This window comes from Notamacropus eugenii, chromosome 5 (assembly GCF_028372415.1).
Source record: "Notamacropus eugenii isolate mMacEug1 chromosome 5, mMacEug1.pri_v2, whole genome shotgun sequence".
In the NCBI taxonomy this organism is placed as follows: Eukaryota; Metazoa; Chordata; class Mammalia; order Diprotodontia; family Macropodidae; genus Notamacropus; species Notamacropus eugenii.
Genome location: NC_092876.1, coordinates 399,578,478 through 399,593,574, shown reverse-complemented (window position 1 = coordinate 399,593,574; position 15,097 = coordinate 399,578,478). Strand labels below are relative to the sequence as shown.

General features: G+C 40.7%; 1 protein-coding gene across 4 annotated transcripts in view; it reads left to right on the top strand.

Moving 5' to 3' along the window:
• The first annotated feature begins 1,729 nt into the window (after positions 1-1,729).
• RP2 (RP2 activator of ARL3 GTPase) overlaps positions 1,730-15,097 on the top strand; it is a 76,455-nt gene continuing 63,087 nt past the window's right edge. For 2 of the 4 annotated variants that reach the window (XR_011968149.1, XR_011968150.1), the window contains exon 1: positions 1,735-1,911. Coding sequence is in view for 2 of the 4 variants with exons in the window: in XM_072614547.1 (XP_072470648.1) it covers positions 1,789-1,911 (123 nt within the window). In the remaining 2 variants the exon portion in view is untranslated. Of the gene's footprint in view, positions 1,912-11,522; positions 11,544-15,097 lie in introns of those variants that run through there. The other 2 variants (XM_072614547.1, XM_072614546.1) reach the window with 2 other exon arrangements.

Here is a 15,097-nt window from a genome sequence, read left to right as displayed (position 1 = left end):
GTATCTATTTAGAGGAGTACTGAAAGTTTTATCATGAGCCCTTTGTTACAGTGGTTGGTCATTGTGTTGGTCAGTTATTAAGTCTTTCTTGTTTGTCTTTACAATATTGTAATATTAATTGTTCTGGCTCGGCTCACTTCATTTTGCTTCAGTTCATATACCTCTTCCTAGGTTTCTGTGAAACCGTCTTCTTCATTTTTCACAGCACAATAGTATTCTGTAACATTCCTATACCGTAACATTAACTTATTCAGGGATTCTTCAATTAATGGGTACCTTCTCAGTTTCCAATTCTCGACTCCCCCCCCCCCAAAAAGCTACTATAAACATTTTTTGTACATGCATTTCCTTTTCCTTCTTCTTTGACCTTGTTGGGATATGTCTAGTACTGCTACCACTGGGGCAGCCAGGTGGTGCAGCGGGTATCGGATGGTGCCAGCCCTAGATTCAGGAAGACTCATGTTCTTGAGTTCGTATGGAGCCTCGGATAATCAATCACTAGATGTGTGACCCTGGGCAAGTCATTTAACTGATTGCCTCATCTGTAAAATGAGCTGGAGAAGAATGTCCAAACCTCTCCAGTTTATCTGCCAAGAAAACCTCAAACGGAGCCGCAGAGATTGGGCTACAGCTGAAAACCGGCCGAACCGCAGAGTGGTATCCCTGGGTCAAACGTTAAGCACAGTTATGGGACAGTTCCGCATGGTTTGGTGAAGTCCGGTCCCTTTCCTACCATTATAAAACGTCAGCATGGTGAAGGGGAAAGCATCGGACGCCTGGGTTCTGGTCCCACCCGTGTCCCTGGCTAACTTGAACTCGGAGCCTCAGGGTTATCATCTGTAACGGAGGGGGCGTGTTACATTAGGTGATCGGTCTGCCAGGCTCGCCTTTACGAGTCTTTCTGTTTCAAATAAAGGGGGTCTGTGATTTCAACAGCATCGGGAGGTTTCAGGAGGAGCCAGCCACCGTTCCGCAATCCTGCAGTCCCGGGACCCGGGACCCGGGGGTGGGCTGGTAAGAGATAGGGTCCCGCAGTCCGCAGCGGTCGGAGGAGCTCGGACCTAGGGCTGCTTAAGTCCCCCACGCGTCGCCCCTTTCCTAGGATTATTCACCACGAGGAGCAAGGATGCAAACGCAAGGGCACAAGGTCAGAAATAGGCACTTTGGTCCTTCCCCGGCCGCATTGCCCAACACCGAATTTAAAGGCTGAGGAGGGGCCTGCCACGTCGCCGCCCCGCCTGACCCCACCCCTCGCTCTCGGGAGGGGGCGGAGCAAGCGCCCAGTACGGGGCTCCCGGGAACTCTCCAGGGTCGCGGGACCGGGGTGGGGGTGGGGAAGTTCTGCAGCCCATTGGCTCTCCCGGACGCTCTGACGTCACCAGGGGCGGAGCCGGGGCCGCTTCAGGGACTTCGGTTGGCCCACAGGGAGCGGAGCAGCCATTGGTGGCGGGCGGTAGTCAGGGCGACGGTGGGCCTGAGAGTGAGAGGGGGCGAAGCGAGCGGGCTACGGGAGCCGGGAGCTGGCGAGGCAGCCTCGGCGCGGCGGGGGAGCCCCGGGTGTGCGTGTTGGGGTGGCTGGGAGGGGCGGGGCGGCTGCGCTCCGGGCTTGTCGCCCGACCCCGGGGAGCTCCAGCTTAGGCGGCCGGGGGCCCCGCGGAAGGAGGGTGGGGGACTTGTCGCCCCGTTGGAGTTCCTCGCGTGCCCGTGTCGCGCGCAGGAGGAGGGGGCGAGGCCTGCGGGGGTGGGGCGCGGCGCGGCGGGCGGGCGGCGAGCCCGCGGACCGGCACCATGGGCTGCCTCTTCTCCAAGAAGCGGAAGACCGGGAAGGAGTCGCGGCAGTCCTCGGCCGCGCCGGGGGAAGCCGGGGAGCAGCCGCCGCAGAAGCAGTACAGCTGGGACAAGCGGGAGAAGGTAAAGTCGCGCCCCCGTGCGCCCCGCACCCCGCTCCTGGCCGTGGCAGCCTGGGCCTGGGGCTTACCTGCCCCCGCCCCGAGACGGAGCCTCCCTCCTCCTGGTATGGTCTTCCGGGCGGGGCTGGACGCTTGCAGCCGGGATCTTTTCAAAGTACCGGGTATACCCCGGTCAAGTCAAAAAGCATTAATAAATAGCCCCTGCTCTGTGTCTGGCACTGTACTAGGCGCCGGGTTCACAAAGAAAGGCAAAGGGCAAACCCCCAGAATCCAACCCCTGCCCTCTAGGGGCTCACTGTCTCTTGGGGGAAAATAGGCAACACTATGTACAAACCGGATAAATGATTAGCCTAGGGAAGGCATCGGTATTAAGGGAGGTGGGGAAAGGAAATTGAAAGCGGTAGCCAGATTTTGTACCATGGCTCGGGTGCCTTCCCTTACCCTCCCCGACCACCTGTCTGTGTGTTGTTAAAGGTGTCAGGTGCATTACACAGCCCCAGATAAACAGGAGATTGGCAACCCCTGGAAGGTGTTAGCAATGAAAGGAGATGGGGAAGGAAATGGAAAGTGGCCGTCTGAGTTTAGACTACGGCACGGTACTTTACCTGGTGAGCTCCCGTCGCCTCTCCCCTCCCACCTCCGACCACCTGTCTGTATCATTAAAGGTGTCAGGTACTATATAGCCCCAGATAAATGGGAGACTTGATCACTTTGCCTCCCTGACCACTTGTGTCTGTGTGTTGTTAAAGGTGTCAAGTGCATTACTTAGCCCCAGATAAACGAGAGATTATCAGCCTGTGGAAGGTGTTAGCAAGGGGAAAGAAATTTAAAGTGGCGCTCTGAGTTTAGACTACTGCACCTGTACTTTCCCTGCTGAGCACACTTTGCCTCCCTGACCACCCCTCTGTATCATTACAGGTGTCAGGAGCAGTACGTAGCCCCAGATAAAATGGGAGACTATCAACAGAGGGAAGGTTTTAGTAGGAAGAAAAGGAAATTGAAAGTGGCCGCCTTATACGCTGCCTGAGTATATACTACTGCACGATTGCCTTCCTTGATGGGCACCTTTGTCCCGCTTTGCACCTCTCCTAGTATCACTAAAGGGGTCGGGTGCATTACACAGCCCTGATAAAAGGGAGATTCTCAATGGAAGGAAGGTGGTGGGTATTAGAGGAAGACTGGGAAAGGAAGCTGACAGTAGCCGCGGTATCTATTGCCTCAACATGCACTGCTGCACGTGTGCCTTTCTTGATGAGCACCTTTTCCCTCCCGGACCACCTGTCTGAGTATTATTAAAGGTGTCAGGTGCATTACACGGCCTCCTACAAAAGCACCAGCTGGGAAATAGGAAACTGTCAGCCCTGACGCAGTCAGCAGCCCAGTAATCCTCGTCAGTTTCTGCAAACTGGATTTTCTGTGGTTTTCAGCTTAGAGTTGAGGAAGTAGTGAAGTCTCAGCTTCTCCGATGTTGCTTCCTATTTGCTAACCCTGCCCAATAAGTCCAGTTCCTTTGTGTATCTCAATGAGGTAAAAACTTTTTTCTATTATTAAGTGAAGTAACCCTAGATGTTTCTTTCCTTAAGCAAGAGATGGTGAAGTGGTGAAAATTGTGTGTCCCTTTCAGACTATTTAAAAGTTAGGATGAAATGGCCCTCGTTGTAGGGAACTGTTTTTATAGCTTATTTCAGTTAAAGAAAATATTTTACTTTGATATTTGTATGTCAAAATAAACACAGTCATAGGAAAAAGTTTTTGTAGAATTGTTTAAGGATGCATTACAGTCATGAGTTTCATAAGGCTTCCTCTTTCTACATAACAGTTTACTTATATTCAGTTCATAATTTTAAGTATAATCAGCTAAACTGATGGGTTATTGAGTAATGAAACAAAAAAACTGCCAGAAAAAGAGCGATAAAGCCTGAAAGAAGATATCATACAATTTCCAGATTCCAACACTTGCCACAAACTGGATATACCTTAATAAATTCCTAGGCAGACTGGAAATTGTAGGAAAAAAAAATTGTGTAAAAGTATACTTATGGAGGAGTGTTATTAAATTACAATAAAAGTACTGTTAATTTGATTATTCTGTCAGAGGGAACAGGAAGGGGCAGCTAGGTGGTGCAGTGGATAGACCACTTGGCCTGGTATCAGGATGACCTGAGTTCAGTTGCTAGCTGTATGACCCTAATTAAGTCAACATCTGTCTGCCTCAGTTTTCTTATCATAAAATGGGGATAATAATAGTATTTACTTCCCAGCGTCGTTGTGAAGCCAGAATGAGATAATAATTGTAAAGCACTTAGCACTGTGCTTTTTTATGTTTTATCCCTATATGGCAGAAGCAGTCTTAAGCTTGTAGAAGATACTGTCATCTCTTTTACAGGAGGAATGTAGTTACTTTAAGATTATTTATTGGGCTAACTTAAACTTACAGGAGGAAAGAAATACCCAGTTTCTGAAAATGACATTTGAATTTCTTCAACTGACTAACATAAGGAAAAATCAGGTTGTCTTTTTTAATATTTATTCCTTGTTTTCTTCAACTCCAAACTTCATGACGATGCTTTTACTCTGAATTTATAGAATTTAGCAGTTTCACCTGTTGATTATCAAGTTAACAACAATTTATACTGCTTTATAAACACAGTTTTGAACGAGTCCAAGATTCTTTTTGTGTGTTACATTTTTTTTATCTTTACACGACTTCTTAAAGAACACCAATTCAAAAATAAGGGAGTGCATTCTAGCAATTATTGAATTTTGTTTGCCTCCTTCCAAATGAATGGGAAATTTTTATCTACCATTTTAGAATTCTCCAGGGCAAGTGCTATATATTCTTGTTTTCTTTTTTCCATGATGTCTAGTTTGGTATTCTATGTCTAGTAGGCACTCAAGGGAAGGTGAATTGGTTTTTAAAATGTAGTAAATAGCAAAGCATTTTATTACTTACTCAGTGCTTTAATTCATGGGTATACAAAGAGCAAAAAAATATTTTTAAATAGACTAAAACCCCAGAAAGATCACTGACTGGCCCTGGTGTCAAAAGATCTGAGTTCAAATCCAACCCTGATAATACCTGTGTGACCTTGGGCAAGTTACTTGTCTTCCCTAGGCTCTATTTTGTCATGTGTAGACTGGATTAGACTAGATAGCCTCTATAGTCCTTATATCTTTGATCCTATGTTAAACACTGGGCCCAGGTGAAAATTTTTTTTCCAACGCTGTTGGGGGTATAAGGAAGGGAATTAGCTAACTGGGGCTGTGAGAACCCTGATGTTGTAATTCCTTTTTCTGAAACTATTAGGAATTCATCCAGCCATCATTTTAGACTTCATATTTATCATAGTCAAAATCATATAAATTTAGAGACTTACAAGTGGTTCAAAATCTTCTCAGACTAAATTTTGGATAAGCCTTTATAGCATAAATGTTCTCTAATGCCTAAGTGAATATATCAGTGGCATCAGAACTGTCTTACTAGCCAATAAAAAAGAGTACTTCAAAATAAGTATGTAAAAAAGTAAGATCTAGAGTTTACAGGTATGATATGGTCTATGTATATAAAATTGAAGGTTTTATGTTATTCGAAAAACTATAGGATTTTTTAAAAGCCGTGTCATAGGCAATCCGTTTTAGAGCCTATCCCAATGTTTATCTTCTATTTCGCTTTGGGATAAGTGTGACAAGTATGAATTGAGGTACTGACAATTATATGAGTTGCCTAATAGAAATACTTAAACTGTAATTTAAAAGTTCTAAAGCCAGATAGGAAAAACATTTAAGCTTTCTAGGCCATTGTTTTTATAAGTTGTGCTATCATTATTTTACTGAGAAGCATCTCCTGGGCTTTGATGAGCTGAGAATTGAGTTAGTCTTAGGGGACTGAAGCTAAGAGAAACTTTCTTAATTAAAAATAATGTTTGGTAATTGTTGTGATAGCAACATACTTGTATGGTCAACACTGCAAGAAGCCCATTTTCTCTTGGTTGCTTACTTTTGAAAAACAAACATCTGGCTTTTACAAAATAAAAAATGAGTATGAATAGCGTTCTGAAAGACAAAATACCCTAGGTAAATTATTCAGCTAATGCCTACTATGAATGTATGTAGCACTATGCAAAAGCATTGCAAGGAGTTTAAAAGGTAGAAGACTTATATTTTCTGTGCTAAACTCTTTTATGCTCTTATGCCCTCTCCAATTAATATGGTCAATCAGTTAATACTAAAATTATTTAAAGAAAAAGCCCTGAACTAGAAATTCAGGTAATTAGGTTTTATTACATGAGCTGCTTTGTAGTTTAGAGTAAGCCAGTTAACTTGGCATGTTTTAGTTTTACCAGCCATAAAATGGAAACAGTGATGCTCTTATAGTATTTAATGCTTTTCATATACCACCATACTCTGTTTTGCATTTTATCTTTTTTTCTGCGTCTTCTTTCCTTCTGGTAGATTGTGAAATATTTGAGGGGGAAGGCTTTGTCATCTTATTCATATCACAGAACAGACGCTCAATAAATGTTTCTTTGAATTATTTTTGTATTAGAAAGGTCAACCACTATGAATTAAAATACTGATAGTTGCTTTGATAGAAAGACAAAAATGAAATTTCTCTCAGGGAGAAACCTTGGGGTAGTGTGTGTGTGTGTGTGTGTGTGTGTGTGTGTGTGTGTGTGTGTGTACATATATAGTAAATACAAAGTAATTTGTGAAAGAAGAGAAAAACAACATGGTAGGGTAGTGGGTATCAAGTGGAAAGCTGAGTTCTAAACTGAGCCTTGAAGAAAGATAAGAATTCTCCTAGATAGTGCATCCCAAGTTTTTGTCAGTGCACGTAGGTAGGAAATAGAACACCAGTTCTACTAGGAGTAGCTAGTAGGCCAATTTGTATGGAATATAATGTGTGAAGAGAGATGAGAAATAAGACTAGAAAGGTAGGTCTGAGTGAGATTGTAAAGAACCGTAAATGCCAGGCTGAGGCATTTGTGTTTGGTCCCAAAGTAAATAGGATCTCACTTAAAGACTGTAAGGAGTAGATTTCAGTCAGTGGGTGGAAGTAACAGGTTTTAGTTAACTATGTGGTTAGCCATAGTAGATAAGAATGGGATTCTTATCATGTAGGGCAGCTTATTTTCTATGAGGCAGCTAAGTGGATAGAGCTCCCAGCTTGGAATCAGGAAGACATGAATTCAAATCTGGCCTCAGACACATGCTAACTGTGCAATCCTGGACAAGTCATATAACCTTGATTTGTCCAACTTTTCTCATCTGTAAAATGGGGATAATAATAGCACATATTACCTCCCCAGTTGTTGTGAGGCCCAAATGAGGTAATAAATGTAAAATGCTTACTGTATTGCCTGAAACATAGTAAATGCTATATAAAAACTAGTTATTGTTATTAATAGATAACAGTGTATCATCTGAGGCATTAAAATGTGAAATGGAATATTTTGTGAGCTGTTTTGAGGATATTAATCAATTTGACCTAGGTTTGGACTAAATGATCTCTACGGTTCCTTTCCATCACTGGGTTTGGAGTTAGGAGGCACTGGAGTTATAATTTCATTGGGAAATCCCTCCACTAATGCAGATCACCAGCTTAACTGTAAGGTATTGTCTTAAGCACTGAAAGGTTAAGTATAACTTCCCCAAGATCGCACAGCTTGTATGTATCAGGAACAAGACTTGAACTCAAGTCTAATTCACCTTCTATCCCTTCCCCCTGCCTTGCTGCCTCTCATGATTCTATTTGGTGATTTTGTAGTTGCAGATTTTTTTTTTTTTTAATGAGGACAAGTAACCTTACATAAGCATACTATTTTAGCCTTTCTAAGCAATAGTGGTGTATAATAAATTTCAAGATAGTGGTATTATTTTGTATGCAGCTTCAAGAAAATTTGCATCCATCCAAGCACTTGAAACACTTTCAGCCACTTTGATATTTAACAATTTATCCGTAAGTATGATCTAGACAAATTTAAACTCAAGGTATCATTTCATTTTGTACTATATGTTAAAAATTAAAATGCAGCTGTAAAACACCTTTAATAAGCATGATATGAGTTTTCCTACCTTAATTTGTCAGCTTGGTTAGAAAAACAAAACTTTTCCTGCTCTTTATGTGTGGCGTATATTTCATTCATTTTTTTTCTGTAACTAGAATTTTCCTCATAATTACCTTTAATGTGGTTTTATTCTTCTCAACTGTTAGATTAATACCCTGCTTCATTTTTTTTTAAACAGTTGTGATAAAAGCATTTTTGCTAAAATCCAACCCAAGATTAAGTATAAGTATACATTTTCTTGACAAATTTCATGACAATTTTATAATGTATTTAAGTATAGTATAATGTTACCATCATGACAACCAGACCTTCCTAAACACATGGAAACTTCTTTTTATGGTAATTTCTACAAACCATACCATTTTTGGTAGAAAGTGGAAAACAAATTTTTTACCCTTCCTCAAATTGTCATATGTTTTGTAAAGAAAGAAAATTTGAGGTTTTGATGCATACATATTTTAAGATCAAGACATATTTATATGGTAAAGTAGCGATCTGCAAGGAGATATGGGTGAGCTGAAGAAATGTTTTTTAGGAGAAGGATAAAGGTCATCTAGCTGTTGGATAAAGAGAATAAAGAAGTTTGGCACAGTAAGGAAAGTGAAGAGTACAAGTTTTAGCCAAAGAGCTCTTCGATATCTAGAGGTCCTTGTTTACTTATTTTTTGTTTGTTTACATTTTAGCAAAAAGACTTCAATCACAATCTGTTTTAAGGTGGAATGTTCTTCCAGTAGTTGAGAGGGGAAAAAAACTACAGTATTGGTAATTATGAGGAAAATTGTGGCCATGAAGAATAGGATATTTTGTAATTGTCTCAGTCTTCTAGGAAAAGCCTATGTTATTTTTTGTGGTATACTTCAGAATCTAATTTTGAACTTTGACTTAGACTAAATTTCTATCAGAATTAGCAAATTTCATGATTTCATCTTGGATCTCCATGATTAAGGCTCAGCTATGATGCTTATTGACTTTTTTTTTAAAATGGAAATCTAGCTTTAGCAGGAAGTATAATAGGTTAGTCACTGTTCCCCATTTTGATTGCTTATTGGAGGAACTGCAATGAAAAGACTCATAGTAAATATGAGTAGGTTGCTCTATATTACAAAACGCTTAGGTTTGACATATAGCATGGAAGTCCTCATTGAAGAGATGTATGACCTGGGAAAACAGATGGACAGCCGAAGTCTTTCTCTGGTACCTGCCAAGTAATAAATTTACCCAAAGAAGCCACTAGTGCTTTGGGGAGCTAAATTTGGTATCAGAGGCATTAGAATTGGAAGAGATCACGTGAGCTCCTTCATTTTTCAGGTAAGAAAGGTAAGGTGTTGCAGTAGAAGGAGTACTGGCTCTGTACTTAGAGAACTTGGGTTCAAATCCCAGTCCTGGCACTCACTAGTCATGTCAAGTTGGTTAATTCTCTGGGTCTCACTTTCCTCATCTGTGAAATGAGGGACTTATACTAGGTAGCTTCTAGGCCCCTTCCAGTTCAAGATATGTGATGCTGTGAAATTGAGACACAGCTTGAAGTCTCTTGGCCAAAGGCACTTTCTTACTCCTTGCCTCCCTCATACAATGCCTTACACATAAATACTTAAAATTACTTCTTAGGTTGAATTGCAGATAATGGGAAATAAGACTGGAAAGAGGTTGGGGCCAAATCATGGAGGACCTTGAATGCAAACGTTTGTACTTGAATTTGCAGGTACTGGTGAGCCATTAAAATTTCTTGAGTTCAAGAGTGACATGATGGTCATGTGCTTTGGAAGGTGAATTTGATTAGTGATGTCCTGAATGGATCCATCAGGATTAGACTTTAGAGCTAGAAAGGATTTTAGAGATCCTCAAGTCCAGCTCTTGAGACTAAAACACCTTCTACCAATGCCAAGCAGCAACAATTTTGCAGCTTAAATTTTTGCCTGGGACGCTAAGAAGTGAAATGACCTGCCCAGCGTTACCCTAATGGTATTTGTTAGAGGCAGGACTTGAATCCACATTATCCTGACTCCAAGGCCAATTTTCTATCCCAGTCCTGCACAACCTGCCACCCTTAGGCTACACACCAAAGGATTTCAGGAGGCCTGTGAAAAATGTAGAGGAAAGCATCCCTATTTTTTTGTGGGCCACCTGAAATCCTTTGGTGTGCCCACAGGCCACACAGGTTGTGCAGGCTGTATCTCCAGTACTTACATACTTTGTTCTTGTGTAGTCCGTGTCAGTTGTGTCCGATTCTCTTCGGTTCTGTTTTGGAGTTTTCTTGCCAAAGATACTGGAGTACTTTGCCATTTCCTTCAGCTCATTTTACGGATGAGGAAACCGAGGCAGAGTTAAATGACTTGTTACATAGCTATTAATTGTCTGAGGCAAGATTTTAACTTGGTTCCTCTTGATTCTAGGCCCTGAACTCTACTGCACACCTAGCTCCTCACTAACATGATATACATTTTAAATTTAGAGGAATGAGAACTTGATCTGTTTGATGAGGTTACAGCAGGTGAGCCTCTCTTGGGGTCTTTGTATCTCCTTATGAAGGGTATGGATAATCCTCATCCTTCTTGAACTCTCTTCTGAACTTAAAACTGTTGAACATCTTCTCTTTTTAGATACTCTCTTTTCTGGATTTTTATGCTGCTGCTCTCTCTTAGTTCTTCTGTTAATCTTCTGAAACTCAGTTTCTATTGCTGATTTATCTGTATCCTGCCCCCAATCTGCATAAGAGTTATGCAGATTATACATACTTAACCATGTTTTAATGATTATATTGATTGTATTTGATTTGTTAGATAAATCATACATATTAGTTAGGTCTGTAATAAGGATTTTATGGTACCCCCCCTGCCATTCTTAAGTACACTATATTTAAATAAGGTTTATATACATCTTAACACCTTTGCTTCAAACCCACAACTAACTTAGTCCCTAGGAAACTGTTGACCAGACACTAGTGTTTGATGGCTCCTGCCAAGATAGCCTATAGCTGATGATGACCTGTGAAAGGTCTGACAAAGGGGTTGTGATTGATGGACATTGCCCTAAAATAATCTTGTGAGCTCTCCCTCTTCTCCTTCCTCCTCACTCCAGATCAGCTAATCATAGGAGTCCCTATGCTTCTGATGGGGACTCCCCAGGGTCTGTAAATCCCTCAGTCCCTGAGCGAGGAGAGTCCTTGAACTAGAGAGAAAGGTCTTGGATCTAATTGCTTAGGGACCATTGGTTGTTCTGATAAATTACTTGGATGTTCCCCAAGGCATTTTCCTGGGACCCCTTCTCTTTAATACTGCCCCATTGTATGATTTTATCTTTTCCCACAGGTTTAGTTACAATTTTTTTTGCAGATAAGTCTTAGATCTATATACTCACCTAATTTTAATTTATTTAAACTATCTTTTGTCTTCACTTAGATTTCATGCTGTCTTCTTCTTTTCCTGTCCTAGAAAGATATTCCTTATAAAAACGAATTTATAGAAAAAGAAAAAGAGGAAAAAAATTTCAATAAAACTAGTCCACACATTGAAAAAAATCACTGTGTTGCACTCCTGTGTACCTTGGTCTTTGCAAAGGAATGGAGGTGGGTGAATGTCTTCTCATATCTCTTTTCTGAGGCCTGCTTGTACTTTATAGTTTTCTAATATTCATTCTTAGTTGTTTTGTGTTGGTGATCTTTCCATTTCTGTTGTTGAAGTCATTATGTATGTTTTTTTCCTGATTCTACTTACTTCACTGTGCATCAGGTCATGTTTGTCTTTCTATGCTTCTCTGCATTCATCATGCTTATTTTTTATAGCAGAGTAAATTTCATTCCATTAATGGACCACAGTTTTTTCAGTCATTTCCCTAATCAGTGGTCATCTGCCTTGCCTGCAGTTCTTGAGAAGAGGAACTGTCTCTTTATCTTTCTTTGTATTTCCATCACTTAGCACAGTGCTTGGCGCAAAGTATATGGAGTCATTCTTTTAAATGTCAGAGACATCCTTGGAGTATATGCCTGTCAGGGGAATTTTTGAGTCAGAGAGTGTGGACATTTTAGTAACTTCATTTGCATAATTCCAGCTTGCTTTTTCAGGACACAGCTCTTCCAACAAACAATTCACTGGTATACCTGTTTCTCCCATCAACACTGAAGATTTTCATTTTTTATCATTTTTGCCAATTGCTAGGTGAGGTTAAAAACCTCAGAATTGTTTTAATTTGCATTTCTTTTCTTTTTTTTTTTTTTACTAGTGATTCAAAGTGTTCTTTCATGAGATTAATAGTTTGTAGTTCTTTTGTTCTAGAAAAAAATTTATCAAAAATATTTCCCCCCAACTCTACCATTTCCCTTCTTATCCTAAATACATTAATTTTATGTAAAAGCTTTTTAATTTTTTTGTAATCAAAATAGGTTTATTTAATCTAATTTTATCCGATTCCTAATTTATTCGTTATTTGGTTAAGAATTCATTCCCTACCCATAACTGTGAAAGGTATATTATTTGTTTATTTTCTTACTTTTTTATAGTGTATGATCTTTATATTTAGGTTACATGTTCATTTTTAATTTATCATGGGATATGGTATAAAATGATGGTCTAATTTCTTCCAGATTACTTTCCTATTTTCCAGAAATTCTTCTCAATTAGGGAGTTTTTTTCAAGGTAATTTATATTTTCAGGTCTATAGAACACAGAGTCTAACTCTAGTTTCTCTTCAAAGTTCCACATCTGAAGTACCTGTTAGATATTTTGAACTGGAAACTTGTAAGCATTTCATATTCAATATTTCCAAAATAGAACTCATTGTCTTTTTCCTCATAAAACCATTTGTCTTTTCAACTTTGACATTTCTGTGAAAGGTGCTGTCAGACTTCAGGTTACCCAGGTTTGCAACCATGATGTTATCTTTAGCCTTCCTCATTACACATATCTAATCAGTTGCAAATCTTGTCATTTCCTCCTCTAAAATATCTTTGGTGTAGTCACCTTTTCACAGCCACTACCACAGTGTAGGCTTTCATCATCTCATGTTTGGAGTGGCCTCCAAATTGATCCTTCTTCCCCAGGTCTCTTCCCACTCTGATCTGTCTTCTACGTAACTGCCGAGGTGATTTTCCCAAAGTGCAAGTCAGACCATGCCATTCCCTTGCTCCATAAACTCTAATACCAGTATTACCCTGTTATCAATAGCACTGTTACCTCTAGGATTGACTATAAATGCTTCTTTCTGTTTGGCATTTCAGGCCCTTAGCTGAGGCATCACCTGTCTTTGCAGGCTTATTATACAGTTTTCCTCTTTTCACAATCTACAGTTGATCTGAACTGTTCTTTTTGCAGTTATATACAGCATTCTGTCTTGTATCTCTCTGCCTTTCCTTCATTCCTGGAAAACACTCTTCTCAACTCCATCTTTCAAAATCATTAGTTTCACATAAGATTCCACTCCAGTGATACTTTCTGCATTAGATTTTTCTTGTTCCATCTAACTGCTTGCAGTTTCCCTCGAAAATCACCTCATATCTTTTTTTTGTAAATATTTTGTCTATATCTATAGAAATATATGTTGTTTCCTCTGCTGGAATGTAAGTTTCTTGAGGATGAGGGATGTTTTTTCATCCTTGTATGACAAAGACATAGTAGGAATTAATAAATGCTTACTGATTGACTTTAATAGCTCCTTGAAAAGGAAGGTTAAGTATTTCTCCTCAGCCTGGGTAATTGCTGAAGTCTTGGTGTGTGGGGTTGATTTGACTGACTCATTGACTTGATACCTACCCAGAGATGGATCCCCTGTGAATAGACCTGTTCTGTCTTCTCCCTGGGAGAGCTCCTTTGTGGGAACACCTACTCCTTTGGGAGGCTGGAACCCAGAACTCTCCTGGATTTGAAACTTGGCCTTGTCCAGGAAATATTCCCCCTCCTCTATATAGGAAGTTGGGTGCAGGATTATCCAGGGACCTGGCAGCACTGTCCAGGAAATTGCTTTTCCTCTGGTGAAATTGTATTAGAGAACCAATTTGAAACAGCATTTTGTGATGCCCAAAATGGTTTAAAAAATTGCTGCCTCAGGACATTTTATTAATTTTTAATTGGAGGCAGTATGGCTCTGTAGTCAGACAAACCCACTTCATATCCTACCTCTGATGCTTAATAGCTGATAAGTCACTTTTGCTTGGGCCTCAGTTTCTTTATTTTCAAAATACAGTTGAGCTAGTTATTTTTGAGATCCCTCCCAGCTCTAGTTCTAAGATGCTGTCTTCAATCTAGGAGGTTGGTTGACATGGGTCTTTTCCTGGGGTCACATGGATACTATGCCATTAGCCTTTGGCAAGCAGTTATCCTCTCCTGCCTTCCTCTCTGATTAAGTGCCATCTGAACCTCTCTGACTGATTTTCCAGTACAAAGGAGTGGCTTTAATCCACAATGGTATGAAGTCAAGCAAATCATACTGGGATGCTGAGACTTAATCACTCATACTCAATGAGTATGACAAATACTGAGACCCAACAAATGCCCTCAACTTTCTCAAGGAGTTAATAGCCTGTCCATTCCATTTGCCTAACCTGGGCTCCTGACAGATTCCAAGACTAGCCCTGACCTGAACCATATTTCTGTCTCCCTTCCCATCCAGCTTTGCTTGACAAACAAGCATCCTGTGATAGAGAACTCTAAAATCCAGACCTGGAATCTCTGAGGAAATTAATTTATTCAGCTTTTGAACTCCTCCTGTGCTGTGATGGCTGTGCTTGAGTCATCTATGTGAATGCAAATATGCATAGCCTTCTGTATCTCACTGGCCCTAGAGCAGTCTGATACACACCTAAGTAAGCCATCTTGCCTTTTGCCCTGACACTTCCTATGTGGTCTTATCTCCTCCCCCTCTCGCCCCCAATTCTCCTCCCCAACCCTGCCTTCAGATCAAATCAGCAGTAGTATTGCTTTTGGAAAGGCTATGTCAGTTAACTGCCTTGTTGATCAACTTACTATCTGTCCTTGCAGACCAAAACTCCCTTCCCTGGACACTGCTGTATTTATTGTTCTTAGAATATGCTTCTTATGGTCAGGGATGATCAGTTAAGAATAGAAATGGATCTTAAAGTTCATTGAGTCCATCTTCCTCCTATTAGGACAAGTAACTTGTCTAATGTGA